Source organism: Strongylocentrotus purpuratus, unplaced genomic scaffold (genome assembly GCF_000002235.5).
Source record: "Strongylocentrotus purpuratus isolate Spur 01 unplaced genomic scaffold, Spur_5.0 spur5_scaffold_21, whole genome shotgun sequence".
Taxonomy (NCBI): Eukaryota; Metazoa; Echinodermata; class Echinoidea; order Camarodonta; family Strongylocentrotidae; genus Strongylocentrotus; species Strongylocentrotus purpuratus.
In genome coordinates, this window is record NW_022145607.1 from 41,114,492 (window position 1) to 41,133,654 (window position 19,163).

The following is a 19,163-nucleotide window of genomic DNA, read 5'->3' on the forward strand; positions in this document are numbered from 1 at the left end:
ATCTAGAATAATTCTTTAAATCATTTTATTCAGCCAGAAATTGGCTTAACGTGTCTCACATAATTATATTCACATTTTTACAGAAAATAAAGTTGAGCAAATCTGCCTCATTGGAGAAAACAAATCGAAACATACTCTAACACCGCTAAAGTTCATAGCATTTGAATCTTTTAAGATTAAAAGTTGACATACAATTTATCCAACATGTTCAAGACACTTGATGCATGGTTTTCACAAAACCATAGTCACAAAAGAGATCAGAAGAGAAACAAAAACTATATACACATTACAAACATGCAGTCGTCCCAGTGAACATTCCCTATTGCTTAGGACAACACTCAATACTCAAAGAAAATCTTATTTACATATTGCATTTCTTTTCTTACAAGAGGAAGATTCTGTTGAAGGCACTTTTATAGCCTGAAGTCAAATATTTCACGAAACATTTTCACATTAAATAGCATATTTTGTTGAAAATAGATTGAACAAGTTCTGCGCAACTTTGACAAATTCATGTTGCGATATCAGCCCCTACGATACAACACTTTGAATTTTATGAAATATATTTCTAAAACCTCTCTGAATTGAATAAGGCATACTTAATTTTCCACATGAAATCTTTTTTTCAATAAAATTTATAAAATTCGTGGACTTCTCCTAAAAAGCTATAGACTGCATTTTGGGCAAAGATGCAAGCGCTAAATAGTCACCACTCCTATGAAAGGCACTTTGTCATTGCATATTGACATTTTGAATCGTATTTGTCGATTTCGTTTACCAAGGCAACGAGACATTTTTCATAGGGCTGTTTATAATTGTCGAATAGAAAGACATGACAAGTCCTGATTGTTTTGTTTTCAAAAGACTAATTCTTTTTAGTGTTATAGACGCATACTATAACGCATTCTAAGTCATTATTTATTTCTACTTGATAGCAACATGGGTAATATAAAGACACTGATACAATTTCAACGTAAATTTATACGTATAAAATGAAATGGAATGATTTGAAAGGTGCAGTTTGGAAGATAATCTTTGGTCATCACAATATATTTCAAGGCACATTACGACGATAGCAATAGATGATTTCTATCTAATCTGAGTTACAAATCAATGAAAACATGTTTCATGTAATAAATTGATGATTTATATTTAATATTTGAAGCCATTTGATGACCTCAGAGAATAGTGTTTACCATTCTAATAGATCATGATAATTGAAACCAGTGCATTCAGTCCATACCCAAAGACATTGATCAACACAACAATTATTGTTGGATATCATGACTCAAAGCGGCATGATTATATATTGTTTTTTTTTTTATGACCGGACTTTCGACCTTTATGGGAGGGAGGGGAAGAGAGGGGTCAGTGCCCCTGCATACGTTTTAAACCAGCTTCATACTCTAATGAGGGTTTTAATATGTGGCGATTATACAGCCCCCCCCCCCCCCACTCTTACGATGGTCGACGCCCCGGCTTTGTAGACATCAAATCAAGATAAGTGTTGACGACATGAGACCAACGAATCTCGTACTTTGATTAACCTCTTTTCTTTTATGATACTTTAGTGCAAATATATTGGTGGTTATCAAAAACAAGTGATGCTTGCATTAGACCCCGTACTTCATTGGATAATGCTTTCATTGGCAATTTTCAGTATAGATAAAAAATAATAATAGAAAATACTTTTTGGTTCTCAATGGTACTACAGTGAGCTATACAAAAATTAATCTAGAACGCTATCGCACTACAAGATACCAAAGGGCTTTAAATTACATTGAACATTAAGTTATGGTGAAGATGAGAGAACATTTCATCTTTCTCATTCTTTGGACGTAAATTGTGGAGAATATCATTGAGGAAAATAAAGTCCTCTCTCTATTTCAGCTCAGGACCACTGGCACTATGGGTAAAAATATAAACTGACTAAGCGCAGATCAGACAAAGGTATTCGTAGTAGTTTCTTCTCTATGACAATAATTAGTACGTGGAACAGTCTTCTAAACCAAGTTGTGGTGGCTGTTTTTTATTCAGTTTGAAATAGGCTGGAAAGGCTTTGGCAAAGTGCTGAATTCAAGTACAATTACAGAGTAGCTACCCCAGACCGCGCCTATACTGCGGGAGCACTACATTAACAGAATCTGACGTAGAGGCATCTCAACCTGTATCCAGAAGTAAACCCTTAGTACATTATCTCATATCTTGTATTTATTGAGTCCCTGTTGGAGTTGAGTGAGTTCGGTTTTCCAGGCCATTTCGAATGCTGTGCAGCTTCAATTAAGGATCATCGCCATCATGGTTTGTCCCTTTATCTTAAAGCTCCGTGAAAATATAAGGTGTTTCGTGCAGTGATCTGTGTCACACTTTGTCAATGCTATCCGCCGTGATTGCAATGACAAGTCCGCTGTGATGTAGCCCGATCACCAACAGCACTGCTGCAGTCGAGACCGGCCTCGAGACCATGGGCTTACCCTCGGACCAAGACACGAGTACAAAGTCTGTGGAAGACTTTGATTTTCAGCCACCTCATGTCTCGGAACTTCTGGCCTCGATCGACTACATCAACAGACCAACATTTAATGTTTTCCACGCAAAGACGTCTCCTAGCGTCAATTAACGCAGAATGACGGTCACATGATGTTCATTTTCACTGTTTCACGCATTTTTTGTTTTCCTAAAAGTGTTCGTTCTTCTTGTACAGATCTGTGAGGAGTGTATGGAAGGGAGTTGACCCGACGGCCTTCCAGAAGAAGATTTGCTCCAAGGTGGTCGGTCTGATGGCCCTTACGCTCGGAAGGAGAAGAAGAAGCTTGCCGAACCGGTAGGGCTGGGTTTGATGCCGAACCGTGATGTATTTGCTTAGAGCCAGCTGCGATTGGTCTTGAAGTGTGACGACTGAGGATGTCTCCTTGATTCCACTGATATCTGAAGATAAGAAGAAACAAAAAGATTTTGTTTATAATTCCAAGCAAAACATGTCATGCTGCGGTCACAAAGGTTCGTACGAACGATAATTTCGTACGAATCTCCCTGTTTTTTCATTGTCTTCCCGAATTTCCATTGGCTGAAAATCGTTCGTACGGCGTTCGTAGCAGTTCGTAATGGCATTTGTGACCAAGGCTTCAGTCAAACATAATAATAATTATGGAAATAACGCAAATAATTTCACTTTCACCCTGCATCGATCAGGTAAAGTGAGAAATAATGATAGCCGAACACCAAGAGAAGGGAAACCTTTATTCCTTTACATCAAACTGACGACAAGACACGAGTCTGATTATGGAGTAAAAAGAAGGGAAACCTTTATTCCCTTCAACCCCTTCCGCCTGCAGCATCAGTAACCATATTGCCATCCATCCAATTTTGCTTTATCCAACAAATAAATGCATACCTGACAACATTCGCCCATCACTTACCTGTCTTAAAGATGACGATGCCTTTCAAGCAAGCGAATTCTGTGTCATCAACGTTGAGCTGCCTGAACTTGGCGATCAATTCCTGTAATACCCGCAGCTCACTAGAAATGGCCGCTAACTTTTCAGCTGGTGTTGTGTCGGGTTTCATACCTGGAGAGAAGGGGCAAAGATAATCCACTTTAAAACTTTGTTCGACGGAGATCCGATATGAAGTAGGGCCTAATATTGTATTCGTTTGATATTTTCGAGCTCATTAATTTATTCTGAGAATTTCAATTTAAAAAAAAAAAATTCAAACTATTATAATTTTTTAAATGAAAATGTTATGATTGTGATGATGGTGACGAAGATAATGATGATGATGACGTTGATGATGACAATGACAAAGATGAAGATGACGATGTTTTATATGATGTTGCAGCAGATGGTTAAGGAGATTAAAACAGATATGAAAAAAACAATGAAAATAAGTGTTACCTGCTGAAGCCATGAGACCAGGCCCATCTACTGTCATCTGCCATTGCGCTGCTCCCAAGATAAATAACTCTCTCCAGCCCTCTTCCAGTAACGTGAGCTGTAACAGAAGGGACCAGCGAAATATTAAAGTACAATTCTAAATTTCAATGGCACTTCCATATTTCTAAGTCATTTTTGCCATTTTTGAAGCTACACTGTATGAAACGTAAGAGAAGTCTAATTCCAAGTTCAATTGAGCATTTGTGGTAAATGTGTCTAGTCATTTTCACGAGCTATATAGGGTATGTAGAAGTTAAGAAAGGTCGTTACTCTTTCTTTTTTTAATTTACATTCCGAAACAAAACTATACTCTCGATTCCTCGACTCATAATGAGTTCCCTTGCATCCCATATTAGAATATAAGTTCATTATACGTCGATATGTTATCATCTATCATATGATCTATAATTTGCAATTTAAAATAGAACAAAACATTCTCTATAACTGATAATTGTCAGTGCACACCGACACATTTTCTCCCTCTATATTGTCATAACATTCTTCATCGATACCAATTATTGAATCTGACGGCACCGAATGTGTACTTATTGGAATGTTAGGCATTAACCGAGAAGAATGGATGTTGTATGTAATTATCAGAACTGTATCATGGAACTATTCAGATGTCAATGAAATAGTGCATTGACATATTAATGAACATCATCCATCGATACCAATTAAAGTGTTAAATGTTAGAGATCAAGTTGTTATACTGGTCTTAAAAAGTAACGCAAATGTAAAAGTACGTTGCCTTTTTATTGAGGGGAAATTTATATTGGAAGACTTTGTAGACAGATTAAAGAAATAGGCCCCATATCAAAAATTAATTTTGGATTTCAAGTTAGATTGATAAACAAACTAATAATGAAATGTGATTCTCACCTGATCTGAGTATGGTAGGCCGATAAAGGCGGGAACGTTTTTCACCCATCTGATACTCATGAAGAGAAGACGAGCTGCTGTCTCACAGATGGCATCTACCGACCCGACGGGCGGCATCATCGTGACTGGTTCATGAGGATACTGCGAGGGGTGGAGAGGAGAAGGAGGAGGAGGAAGAGAAGGAGGAGGTTCTCATAATTCCTGATTACACCATATTAAACACATATACATCAAATTAAAAGTTTACAACATGGAATAATAATTTTGACAGATCCGGAATTCTGTAAGAGGGGGGGGGGGTGGGCACCATTACGACAACAAAATATCTGACATAAACAATTTAAATCATATTTTCGGTGTTAATTTACTCGAATGATCGCTGTCAAGCAAAACAACAACAAATTATTACACATTTATAGCTATGTGCCTTTTAGGTTACATTTTTTTTTTGGGGGGGGGGGGGGGGAATTAGCACATTTGGGGTGGATTGTGCAGTTAAGCGTTAAGCATGCCGACTAGGTTTTAAGTGGAGGACCATGAACCACCATCGAAATACAGTGAACATACCTTTGGGGTGGGATAGCACGGGACGGCTTGGGGTGAAAAACTGGTGTAATCTACGGGGCTGACGATGATGCTTGGATAGGACTCTATACCGAGTAGTGGGTGAAAGAAGGCCGGTCCTGGCAGATAACCGTTGGGGAGTAGCGGGGGAGGTAGATCACCGGCTGCCGCTGCGGCTGCTGCTGCTGCAGACTCTTTCAGATAAAGCGCCATCTGTTTCTTGATTGTCGAGTTTCTTGGGCCACGTTCATGCTGTACAGCTGCAGAGAGATGATCAAGAAAAGAGGCGGAAAATTACAGGATTTTTTTAACCCATACGGTTTGCACGGAATACGGAAGGAAAGTAGCTTAATCATTTGTGTTTCCTGAAACGAGTATTCAGAAGGTCAATCGGATATCTTTGTTTTATATTTTGACCAATTTATTTTGCCTAACGAGTAATTTGGATAATGACCGGTCATTATCCAATTCTAACGACCGGTCATTAGTAAAATCATGTTATAAAACATCATTTTACAACACAAATAAAACATAATCTTATAAAACAAATAATACACATCATTTTGTTCGGGCATTAGTAAAATTACCCTCACTCGGTACCTTCAGAACACCGTCCGAACACCCTCGGCTACCGTCTCTGGCGTATAGACTGTTGCAAAGATACCTTGTGTAATTCTTACTAATGCCCTCACTGCTGTGTTTTATTTGTATAATAATCATCATCTTCATCATGATCATTGTCACGATCATCATCGTCATTGCCACCATCATCAACATCATCATGATGATCACTGTTTTCATCATCATCATCGTCATTATTATTATTACTATTACCATAATCATCTTTATCATCATCACCACAACCTCCATCACCGCCATAGTGATAATTCTTCAGTACCAATCTTATATGATTAAGATAATTCAACGCTTTGATTTCAGCCCAAAGTTAGTTTATAATTGCTTTATTTCAGGTTTAAGCAAAAAACATAAACAAAAGCTGAACGAGGCTCTGTTATGATATTTAAAAGACACTTTTATAATAAGTTGGTATATTTTGCTTTATACTCCCAATAAACTTCTATCAAACTCGATCAGATATGTCCATAATGAGCATTCTTTCATTATCATTAAACCTCTGCTAATTCTTTGCCGCTTCTTATCCATTACGCACTATTCATGCGCAGCCGATTTCAAAAGCAGTATATACTGTTCTGTATACAATGTTCTTATTTCGCTAATATACTTCCTGAAAAGAAGAGGAAATAAACACTCTCAATTCATTTACCGACTTGATTCTCATCTTATTAATGAACTCCAAGATCAAGTTCATTTATTCCCGTATCCAAGTTAATCCTTTTACCTATCAATTTGATTAACATCCCATTAATCCGATTCTAATCTTATCCCTAGATAACGGGATCAAGAGGCGGGCGGTCATTATCACTTTCATTCAAATTTGACCAACCGAGAGATTACCTGTATGTCCTTTCTGCCATTATAACCACCGTATCAGGTTAGGTAGAGCACATTTGGGCCCTATCTTACCAAGAGTTGCGATTGACACGGATTAATCGCAAGTTTGCAGTCTCATATATCTAATGTACATAGTTGCGATTTATATCAATCGCAAATAAATTGCGTTTAATCGCAACTTTTCTTTTATTCAAGACCGGGCAATGAAGTGTCCTTTTGAAAAAGGTCGCCTTTTCAATGTTGTTAAAAGCTACCATGTGATTAAGTACATTATTGGAACGCGACTTGTTCATTACGAAAGGAAAGGATGTAATACTTTGTGGCGCCCGGATGTTCGGTTGAGGAGAAAGGGAAAAGACAACGCGAGGCTTTATTTATATTTATGTTGCACTAAACAGAAATAAAAATAGACGATTACACACAACTGTACAAAATAAAAAAAAATTATTGTCAACTTAAAAAGTTATTTGTCAAGATATAAGATTTATTTAGCGTATATTTCGTCATATTAGATCATACGCACAACAATAAACGCCAAAGTAAATGACCTTGTCGAAGATAATTTATGTTACTTAGCTTAAATTCGATTTCTTTGTTGTTTTGACAGTGGTCACATTATTTTTATATTTCTGTGTGTATCAATAATAATGTTAATACTCTCAATGTTTCTAATATTCATCATGATCTTTGGATAGCATTCGGGACTGAATGAATACAAATATGTCAAATAAAGTAATGACTACTGAGTCGGTCTCTAGTTTACTCACTATTGCAACTAACATCGCAGACATAATACATGTATATTCTATTTCTCATTTCTTCTCTCGCTGACAAAAGTCAACCCGCATACGACAGAGCCAGGTCATCTATTTGTAGCTTATGTAAGCATTCCTATAATGAGTCAATTTCAGTTCCCACCACTTTCGTATTTACTTTTCGTTTAACGACAATAGTTGAACACCCGTAAGAGCATCTCGGAAATTGGTACAATTCATCGGGGGCGTCATTAGCCGATTCATCTCGATTTCTGATAGTGTCTGACGACAACCCCCCGCCGAAAGACCAAACATAACTTTTCTACAACACCTAGCATCCACAAAGAAACTTGTCACTTAGCAAAAAGTCACCATACTATTTCCTATTGAACATGTTGCATAGTTTTCATCCTATTTCATATCAAATAGTGTCTGACATAATATTTCTTGCTAAATAGTCTCCGTCCTAGTTTTCATTGAATAGTCTTCCTATTTTTTGTTAATAGTGTGCATGCTCCTCCTTGTTTAATGGTGTTACTCCTCTTTGAACCCTTAATCACCACTTCATGATTCACACCGGGCTTAGTTTTTGAAAACTCGTTGGAGTCACAAAGGCAACTGGTGGCAGCAGCGGGATACTGTTCTTAGTCAAAAAGTACCATGACTACTGGAAGGACATACAAGTTTCAATGCTGATTCACTTCGATGACCACCTGAGATAGAAGTATTTACATTTTATGAGTCATCCGCATATTAGTATACTCCAATTGCAAAATGCCATTGCCATGTTTACACTGGGTGTATTGATATAAAAAGTAATTGGGAAATAATGTACACTTTTTTCTCGTCACAATTTTGAATGACTACACCCATAGGCTTCATTTAACACTGTGTATCATTATCAATTTCTTATGCCCGAACGCACGCTATACGATCTGTCGACAATCCGATTGTGGAAGAATGTGCAATAGAATTTGATATGAATGATTCAAACATGTAAGATCTACACGTCCGAGGATAAGCAAAGGCACCTGATTCATACAATCTAAATTTCAAGAGATTTACACCACAGAAGGATAAAAAGCTGACTTGGCTATTAAGAACCGTATAGTGACGTCTTAAAAGGAAAGAACTGAAGTAATTGAACCATTGCACTATTGAAGATTGATAATAATAAGAGAGAATTTTATCGCATGTAAAATAGATATTTGAAGGTGAAGGACGAAGAACGTATTGAATCTTGAAGCATGCATTGTTTTGTGTGTCTATTCAAAACTTTGTGGGATTTAATTTTGTTCTCCTGCAATAGTACCATTTTGTACATCATGTACATGTTTAGTCTCGTCTGGCCAATGTCGTATTATCACGATTTATGTTGCTCCATGAAGTGCAAGCAAGAATTGTGGGACGGGCAGACTTTCGAAGGAGATCATTGCAAGCTAAACCTTCTTTGAATTGTTTTTGATGTCACAGGAAAATGCAAACACGATAAACTGTCTACAGTTATAATATGTTTAATTTCTTGCTTTTCATTCTAAGATCAAATCCTTGGGATCAAATAAGTGTGATGTGATTATGGAGTATGAATATCACAAATTATTATGTACAGATATTTAGTTTGTCAACGGCATTCTTGTATTGTTGTTAGCATAGGTAAGATGACTAGAATGTCATTTTTCTTTTAAAAAGAAGTCAAGTTCTAATGTTCAGCTTTTTCTCATTTTCTTCTAATAAGGCATATCCAATCGGGGCAATTTCATGCTTAAAATGATATACTTTTCAACGCAGTATTCGGATAATTCTAATCAGTATCATTTTGAAGAAAAAACATCCTTTCGCTATTGCCTCATTTCTTCATGTCGAATTAAATGCATCTGACGATACAAGTATTGTACGATGAGACACCAATTCATTAACAGATTAAACATACATTTCTTTTGGTTTTGTGAATGTAAAGTGTGCTTTATACAAAATTAATGCGCGTTGAAATCTGGCGAACATTTCGCTCAGAAGATTGAACGATTTTTAAAATGATGGGACAGATTTTCCTTTGACATTTGGCGTCACTTGGTCTTTCTATACCTGCGAATGCCGTATCAATATAACTTTCGCGCCAGGTACAACAACCAATCTATTTTTTCTTCCTCTCCTCCTCCTTCTCCTCATCCAACATAAAAGGGAAGTAGTCACTCAATAAACATTTCGACTTCAAGATCCACTTGCGGTATGTCAATTTTATTTCAACTTTCCTTCTCTCCTCAATGTCTGATATAGTTGGAGGGGCTGGATCGTTTAGCGGTGGACGGCTTTTTGTCGCAAGCACGTAGATGTTTGCGCAGCTGGGTCGAGTGCGGAGTGCTCCGCAATGCAGGGTGGAAAACTGTCCCGCGGTGAGTATTTGGTGCTCCTATTCATTACTGACTCTGTACCAATCCATTTGGGGGAGCTTGGGCAAATACTCGCTAGAGTCTGAAGTGTAGGGATGGGTCTGAGAATGTCAACATCTGACAAAGATATTAAACACCCCTGATACCGACTGATCTATGTACTCCTCCTTCTCACATCATAACACCTTTTTGCTTTGAAAATTCCCATGGTTTATTTTATCGCTTACGGTTATAATGAAGGTGTGCGTGTGCGAAAATGTGTACGAAGATTTTAAATTTACAGTAATATTACTCTTAAAATATTCAAAAATTGCTGGGGCTTACATAACATTCTATATGAAAACTAATTTTAATATATATAATGGACAACAACAAAAATGGTCACAACGAAGCGTATAGTTTATGTTAGTACTTAAGTTGGTACTTACGATAATATCCATTAGCTTTGACTCATCTAAATTTGTATTCGTTAATGCTAGTCAGCAAATTGTCAAAATAATATAATGGACAAAAATTCAGCCATTGGAAACATAATTTCTTGTTTTGTTTATACAATAAACTTTTGCAATGGAGATCAGAAGAAGTAAGTGACGTATGAGTAGCAATCCTAATACCCATCCAAAAAGATTACTCTAGTTTTTCATGTCACCACTTCCCCAAGTACCCAGTCCTAAGTCCGATACCGTGTTCCCAATCCCCCCTTGGCTCTTCATCAAGTACTCTTTGGGGATTAACATGCCTTTATCTCCGTCCTCTTACCGGCTTGACTTCAACTCAAGTGGATGCCAATTCTCACGTATACTTCCACCCCCCCCCCCTCCACATCTTCAGTCATTATCCTCTGATCACTCATGCACCATTACGACTCATCTCGGGCCCTATTATCACCCCTCTCTGGGCAAATACGGTAACCGTGCATCGTCTTCATTCTAACACGATTAAACGGCCTATTGTGACATCGTCATAACGATACTTTGCTAACCAGTTGCTAGTAAATACTTGAAGACGATGCCTTGTATTTCCTTTGCTGTGTAATGATCATGGCGTGTTTATAATGAAAACGTGGTGAGAGGAATAGACCTATGTCCTAGATTTACTTTTGAGCTCTTGTTTTATTCAAACGATGTCTCAATAAATTAAACTATCATTATATCAACTAACCTACAAACTAGTCTTGAGTAATATGATACCAGCCTTTTCAAAAACATATGCCATTTGCAATGACGAATTTGAAAATAATTCGGCATATTCGGGCAAATTAACGTTACTCTTAAGACTTCTATCGCAGTGACGATATTCTACTTCTTTCTCTGTGTTTAAAATTTAATGTATACATTCATTGACTTGTGCATCCACAACCTCATTTATTTACCCATCCTTCACCCCCACTTGTACCCCATTTACCATACTTGTCCACACCCTTTATGCCCCCTACTACCATTATATATATCGTCACCCCATCGTCTACACCCCTCATCCGAGCCTACACCCGATCAAGAATGACTGCACAGGACTTAAGTCACCCTTCTTGTTCCCGAGAAGGACTTGGGTAAACTCCAGCTCATGAAACCCCAGGTGTGCCGAACAAGGGCTCCCGTCACCCCCTCTGTTACCTAGGGGCACGGCTCACCTTTACATCCATATCTTAACGGCTAAGTATGTTTATTTTCCAGCTTTTCACCTGAGCGAGAATCTCCGTCTTCTCTATTTTGCACCTTGTCATCTTTTCTTTCCTGTCTTGTCTTGTCTCTTTTCGAGTGATTGTGACGACAGATCACTGTCCATTGTTTGGGATGTCACTCCGGCCTTTAAGGGCTCTTTGATGGGTTGTTGAACATAAAGTGAGATGCGTTCATACACAACCCTAGTCATGTTTGCCCGTTGCCCAAGAGGCGTCGTTCGGTTGGTGGATAGGACGGTGTTAATAATTGGTCCAGTATTAGACACGCCATGTGAGAGTGACTTGTATACAAAATGATGGTGGTGATGATGATAATGATGATGATGATGATTGCGATGATGATGATGGTGATGATGATGATGATGAATGTGATGATGATGACGATGAGGATGATTATAATGATTATCATACTCATATAAATGATGATGATGATGATAATAATAATGATAAAAATGACAACGATTCGAAAATGAAGAGTTCGAACATTACATTGAATAACTGTTGAATGCACTAATTAATTCTCTTCGCAGACTTGATAAGTGCAGGTAAAAACGCAAAGAAAAAGACGTCTCATGTGCAACGAGCAATTAGATATTAAATTACGTCAGATGGTATCTAAAGCAGGGCTCCCACTAGTTGGAACCTCGAGTTGTGGCGACCTGGCGCGATCTTATGGCAAGCCGTTTTATTATTAATTGATATCAAGAAATCAATTCTTGATATCAAGAAATAATTTTACGTTGTAAAGCAATGGTAATTCTTGGTATCAAGAATTCGATTTCGTGATATCAAGAATTTAATTTTTGATATCAAGATATATGTTTTAATGATAAAACTGCTTGCCATAAGATCGCGCCAGCTCGCCACAACTCGAGGCTCCAACTCGGCTAAGTGGGAGCCCTGCACATTACTACTTTATAGGATATCAATACTATTTCTTATCCTCCCCGCTTTCTACACTTACACCAAGATAAAATTATAAACATAACCAGAATATTGGACAAACTGTAAATAGCGAGAACGGTCTCTGAAGCTAAAATCACTTAAAGCAAAATGGTTTCACGCATTGTATGATAAAACGAAGGGGGCGATATGAAAGAAATGTACATGTATATGTTTCATCATACACTATGATTAAAGTGCTTTGGAAGGCGAGTTCACACGTACCTTTGATATATTCTAAGTAAGCGTGTGAACGTATCATCTCAAAACTTTTGAACAGAAATCATGAGTATAAGAAGAGAACCACTCTTTGAAGGTGTGATAATGAAGCGCGGACTACCAATTCACTGTATTTAGATTTCCTGTGTTTAACATACTTTTGCCCTTCTACAAGCGCTTCATTTTTTTCTTCTTTTCCTCACTCTTTCTATCTCTCTATCTCTCTCTCTCTCTCTCTCACTCTCTCTCTCTCTCTTTATCTCTCTCTCTCTCTCTCTCTCTCTCTCTCTCATAAATATATATATATATGTGAAGAAGCCCAGTATGTCACCTTTCCCGCTTGATTCTCACATCACTCCTCCATTGTCGTGAGCATGTTTGTTCGTTTGGCCTATTGAAATCAGGCGACTTTTAATTCATGGATACGTGTTGGGGTAATGTGCCAATTTGACGCTCTAAATGTTTGGATTTTAATTGCATTATTTGAAAAGAGAAGAGAGAGAGAGAGAGAGAGAGAGAGAGAGAGAGAGAGAGAGAGAGAGAGAGAGAGAGAGGGAGAGAGAGAGAGAGAGAGAGAGAGAGAGAAACAGGAAGTGAGAAAAAGTCGTGAACCTAATTTGTCAGTGAATGTTAAATGAAAGAATGGATTTTACTAGCAGTAAAATCCATGATGAAACCAATCAAATCATTTCCCTCTCTGTTCAATGCAGTTCCTTTCTCTTCTTACACCCCTTTCTTTCTTTCTTTATTCCGGCACCAAATGAATGCTGTTAGTCTTTGCCTTCCGGTAGAAAACATACATGTGCTCTGTTAGTAAACTACGTGAGAAATATCACAAGGTACGATGGAAATGAATTTATATTGGAAAAAGCATTCTTTTTGTTGCCCGGACACTGAAAAAAGTTTTCCATTTCGAGCAGGGGGGGGGGGGGGGGGGAGGAGGGGGGTACCCTCTGCTACGATATGATTTCATCTTCAGAATTACATCGAGATTATGGATGGTTAGATTTTTTTGTTTATTTTCATTTGACAAGCTCTCACCCCTCCCCTACCTATACTTTACTAATATATTTATTGCCACACCGATGAATCGGCATTATTTGTTTTCACCACCACAGCCGTCATCATCATCACCGTCATCCCCATCACCTCCTCAATCATCATCATCACCATCACCTCCACTATCATCAGCAGCAGCAGCGACAATATAAGACAACAATATTAAAACTGACATCATCATCACTTTCTTCATAAATCATAATCATAATCGTCATCATCAATATCATTAACAAGATTAGCGCCGCTGCTTTCGCTTTCGTCACCGTGACCAAAAACATCACCTTTTACCAATAACAATCATATAATTTGACATATCTCACATTAATACAAATTATTTTCCGTCCAAACTTACCATCCTTATTCATATCAACCTGCAGGCATTTCTTGAGTCGACAAGCCCGACATTGGTTACGATGCGTCTTATCCACCGGGCACGGGCCTCCACCGCTTCGGTTCTTACACACGTACGTACGGTTCCGTCGAATGCTGCGCTTGAAGAACCCGCTGCACCCGTCGCAAGCGTAGACGCCATAATGCTTGCCCGAACTCCGGTCTCCGCAAACTTTGCAGGGGATGTCTAAGATTCGACCTGGTTATTGTAAGGGAAAAGATTGAAAAAGAAAGAGATATGAATTAAATGCGATGCATATGTGAAAACATTAGTGACAAATAAGCATGTTAACCGTGTCTTATAAGCGCACGAGGCGTTCAATGTCTGACGCAAGACTGCGTCACTGACTGGTGACTGGTCTTTGATGCGCCATTGTGAAAGTGACATTGTCTAAAAGGGGGTAGCATGCACACAATACTTTCAGTAAATGGCGTATGAGCTAACTACATATATATATATATATATATATATATATATATATATATATATATATATATCACAGGCTTGATTAACGCAAGTAAAAACGTCATCAAAACAACGCCTTATGTTGTACCGGGCATAACCCAAATAACATACGAAGGCGTGGTGGAGGCGTGATGGCTCAGTGGAAGAGCAGTGGTCTCTTACCGGGAGGGCTGGGTTCGAAGCCAAGTCGATGCACTAGTGCACTTTGGTAACTAGGCATTAACTCTCATTACCAAGTCCCTCGGAGAGGACTTAAAGCCGTCGGTCCTGCAGTTGCTTACTTACAAGCATACGCATGCTTTTTTAGCAGTCAGGTAAAACAAACCATTCAACCAACATAGAACAACAATGCCATCCACCAAACAATAAGATTATAACCATTCATCAAACGACTTTTACTGCCCATCAAGTCCGAGTTTTAACGCGCGGTAGGTCGATATGAAACTCGAGTTCTACCCCCACCCCTCCCTCTTTCCTTCCTCTTACACAGATCAATAACATTCGCAATGGTAGCATTTGTACGGCACGATCGATTTTGACGCCTACCACTGCTTGTGTGATCGATATCTATTTATCCCTTTAGCGAAAAGTCGATCGATTGAACCTAAAGTCAACAAGGCAAGCACGGAGAGCACGTTCAAATGCAGTATTCTTTCTTTTATTTTGACTCCTACCGTTGTTTAGGGACCACAGATGGCGATGGTTAGGAGGAGGGGTGAGAAACCCCTTCACGATACCGATTTTAAGGCGTATTGATTGCGAGGTAGGAGTTAACGAGCGGAGAATGCTGAACCTCATTAACGCGAGCACAAAGAACGATGCTTGAAGAGAATAAAAAGAGAGATATATACCTTTAAAGGTACAGAGAGATTTAAAGCTCTTCATTTAAAAAATAGTGGAAGGAAAATTAAAGACTTAGTATGATAACCAACAGACTTCTTTAGTCTTGTTAGTTTCAAATCATATATTGCTTACTTTAAAACGCTAATTTAAATATCACTGAAGAGTTCGGTAGGCTTATACATTATACCTCATTTTTCAAATGAAAGATCTGAAATCCCCATGCCTTTCTTTACTTCATGCTTTTTAAATAATAATAATAATAATAACAACATTTATAATGCGCACATATCCACCTCAAGAGATGCTCAAGGCGCCTAACAAGGTAAGTACATTGAACGAAAATAATTTAACATAAATATAATTCAACAACGTTAATTGTTGAATTGTTCATTGAGTTATAGACGATCTGTCTATGCATATGTAATAAAACTATTGTAATATACTTAATGAGTATAACATTGAAATGGTTTGACATCTTAGGAAATACAAGTATAATTACATCTGGTACGATTTGAGAAGAAATAGGATGGAGGTATTCACAATGAGAATGTTTGCAAACTTCTTATTTTTTCTTCTCTTTCATTATGAATTTTAACAAGGTGTAGGTCCTCATTACAAATGATTTCCAGAGTATATGCTTTAAATAGAGCAGAACCAATAAATCAAATAAAGGCATTTGTATACTCAACATGGTAAAACAAGAAGAGAAACACATTTTCCGCTCTGTGAATGAAAAGTTAATATTAGTCAATTTGTCGTCCTGTGTTCAAATATGTATTTTCCAATCAATGCTGGTATATAGGGTCGTATGTTACGTTCCCGTTTTTTCCTTTCTGTTCGCTAGAAAGATTGCTAAGAATATTTGTTATCAGAATGGTACACCGTCTCTGTACGATGAGGGAGAGAGAGAGAGAGAGAGAGAGAGAGAGAGAGAGAGAGAGAGAGAGGAGAGAGAGAAAGAGAGAGAGAGAGAGAGGTATGTGGGAGGGGTGGGAAGTATATATTGTAATCCAAAAACACGTTCTTTTTATGTAATAAAATAAAGTAATGTTTGAGAAGTGTACGTACACTGTTGCAAAATTAATTATATAAGCCTACGCGTATGTTATTTATCTCTTCTATTCTATACGAAAAATTATGATTTGCAAAAACCATCTGCTCTGAAAGAGGGGGAGAGATAGGGGCTGAGGGAGAAGGGCGGGGCAGGATATAGTATAGAAAACAGATTTAGCGGAACGGAAAAGAACAAGAGAGCGCTCATAACTGAAAACAGTCTTTTTTATTTAATAGAAATAAAGTTATGAAAATGAACGACAGACATAATGGAAAGAGAGAGAGAGAGAGAGAGAGAGAGAGAGAGAGTGAGAGAGAGAAGTGATGTCCATGTTAGGGGGGGGGGGGGAAGTATGCAAAAGTTTCTTTTATTCCAAAAGACAAAAAACAATAAGCGTTTGATTGACACGTCAAATAGCCACTCGAGTACCCGTTAAGTCGCATCCCCTGCCCCGGCGATGCGGGGGACAAATCCCACTCAAACCGATGGAGTATCCTTTCTCCGCTGGTAGTATATTCACTCAATTCAACGTAATATTGTCAGTTGGTATACCGTGAGATAATGCGTGTCAATTGTCTCTTTCACCTCCTTCTTATCCTTTTCTTTTCTATATCTCGAGAAAGAAAGAAAAGACAAAACTGTATGAGAAAGGTCAAAGAAAATTCTTGTTAAGGATGACTCACCGCATGGCATGCAAAGCATTGTACGTGTGACAAATAGTGACACTTTCTCCTGTTCTTCTTATTAAAAGGAAAACAAGATGTGAGACGCGAAGAATCCCAGGGCCTGACTATTTAAAGAATTGACAAGACTTATTATGAAGTTCCGTAAACATCATGAGTCCAGTCATTTAAATAAGCAACGACACGTTCAACAGTTAGGCCTATAATTATGACATCTTTTCTCAGTGTTTGTGTTTTTTCCCTTTTTTTCTGAGAAGTATTTTCTTCCCTGGATAAATATTCAGCAGTCTACGAAACAGTACACAACATTATGCCGAACATTAAAAAAACGGAATCAATCTCACTGTCAAAATTCGGCATGGGGATGGATGTTAGTTATGTATATAAGCCTTCACATGCAAAGAGGTGCGTTTTTGTATTTCCGTTTTGTTTCTTCTATCTTTGCAATGAGCAAAGCCACAGACTAAATTCTAACAGATATTTTTACATGTTTTTTCCAACTTTTTTCAACCATATTCATATAAACAATAGTAATGGTTGTAAACAGCAGAAAGGAAATTGATACTACATAAGTCTTCTACGGAGGCAAATTCGTTCTTTCAAACACTTATGTTTTAGAAGGAAGTGGGTCTCTCTTTGGAACTAGAAGGTCGTTAATTATGCCGTTTGATATAAACTTAACGCCCTCCTGGATCTCAAACATCGCTAAATCATTTTTAAGGACATAAATATGCTTCTTCCTTTACGAAAATCATCAGTCTTTCTATAAACTTCAAAAATAAAATTAATGGCAATTGCGAGTTTCCACGGGTACTATTTGAGTCACGTGATATTTGAAGATGTTCTTTAGAGTCTTTCCTTTTCTATGATGACATGACAGAGAGAAACAGGAGGGTGTGGTAGTTTGTTTTATCATTGGAGGTCAACGATGTAATTTACTTAGGTGAAAGCACTTTCACAAGGTAATATGACAAGAAAATAGAAATTTTACAACTAGTTTAGGGAACAGAAACATTACATTTCTTTCAAATCAAGCTGGCAGCTGCGAGAATACTACAAGGTGAGAAGAAAAATACTCTACTTGTTATTGGGGAGGTCAATGATCTACTCCAGCTATTTGACAGAAAATGGACATAATTTTCTTCTGGCTTTCAAAATCTAAAAGAGTACATGTCCTGCAAGTGTGCTAGTTCCATTTTAAGTAAGGAAAGTGTAGTGACAAGCAAAGTACTTGCAATTCATGTTAAACAAGCAAGCAGATGCGAGCATGAAAGAAAACGGTTGAGAGATGAGTAAATTATCCACCTGTGCTTTGGGAGGTCAACGATGTACTCAAAATCCATTGTAAATAAATGATGTACACTTCTTTTGTTGAATGTAACTACATGTATTTCTAAATGAGGTACATGTCCTGTGGCAACTTTCCAAGAACGTTTGTCCATCAGCAAACAAATTGGCAGGGAAAATCATAGTCCTTGTAAACCTAATCAGTAGCTGATATAATGCGACAGCGACAAAAAGACAGAAAGGAAATATATTTTTCACTTGTTATTTTTAAAGGTCAATGATGTACTCTAGCTATATGTGACAGAATGTTTGCATCATTTTCCTTCTGTCTATATAGATTGTGAAAAAAGTACATATGTCATGTGAACACTTTGCTAGTCGAGGAAAAGCACAGTCCTTGCAAGTAATGTAAAAGAAAGACAGCAGCTGCTAGAATACAACATTAAAAGACAGAATGATAAATAAAATCTTCGTTTGTGTTTTGGAAGGTCAATGATGTGCTCAAACTCCATTGTGAAAAATGATGGACATTTCTTGTTCTGA

General features: G+C 37.7%; 1 protein-coding gene across 1 annotated transcript in view; it reads right to left on the bottom strand.

The window, feature by feature from the left end:
• Positions 1-2,065: 2,065 nt before the first annotated feature.
• LOC589806 (tailless) overlaps positions 2,066-19,163 on the bottom strand; it is a 31,073-nt gene continuing 13,975 nt past the window's right edge. The window contains exons 2-7 of the mRNA XM_789440.5: positions 14,250-14,486; positions 5,385-5,641; positions 4,818-4,958; positions 3,897-3,993; positions 3,420-3,569; positions 2,066-2,928 (exon numbers count right to left, since the gene is read on the bottom strand). Of these exons, the coding sequence (XP_794533.3) occupies positions 2,678-2,928; positions 3,420-3,569; positions 3,897-3,993; positions 4,818-4,958; positions 5,385-5,641; positions 14,250-14,486 (1,133 nt within the window). The 3' untranslated portion in view covers positions 2,066-2,677. The remainder of the gene's footprint in view (positions 2,929-3,419; positions 3,570-3,896; positions 3,994-4,817; positions 4,959-5,384; positions 5,642-14,249; positions 14,487-19,163) is intronic.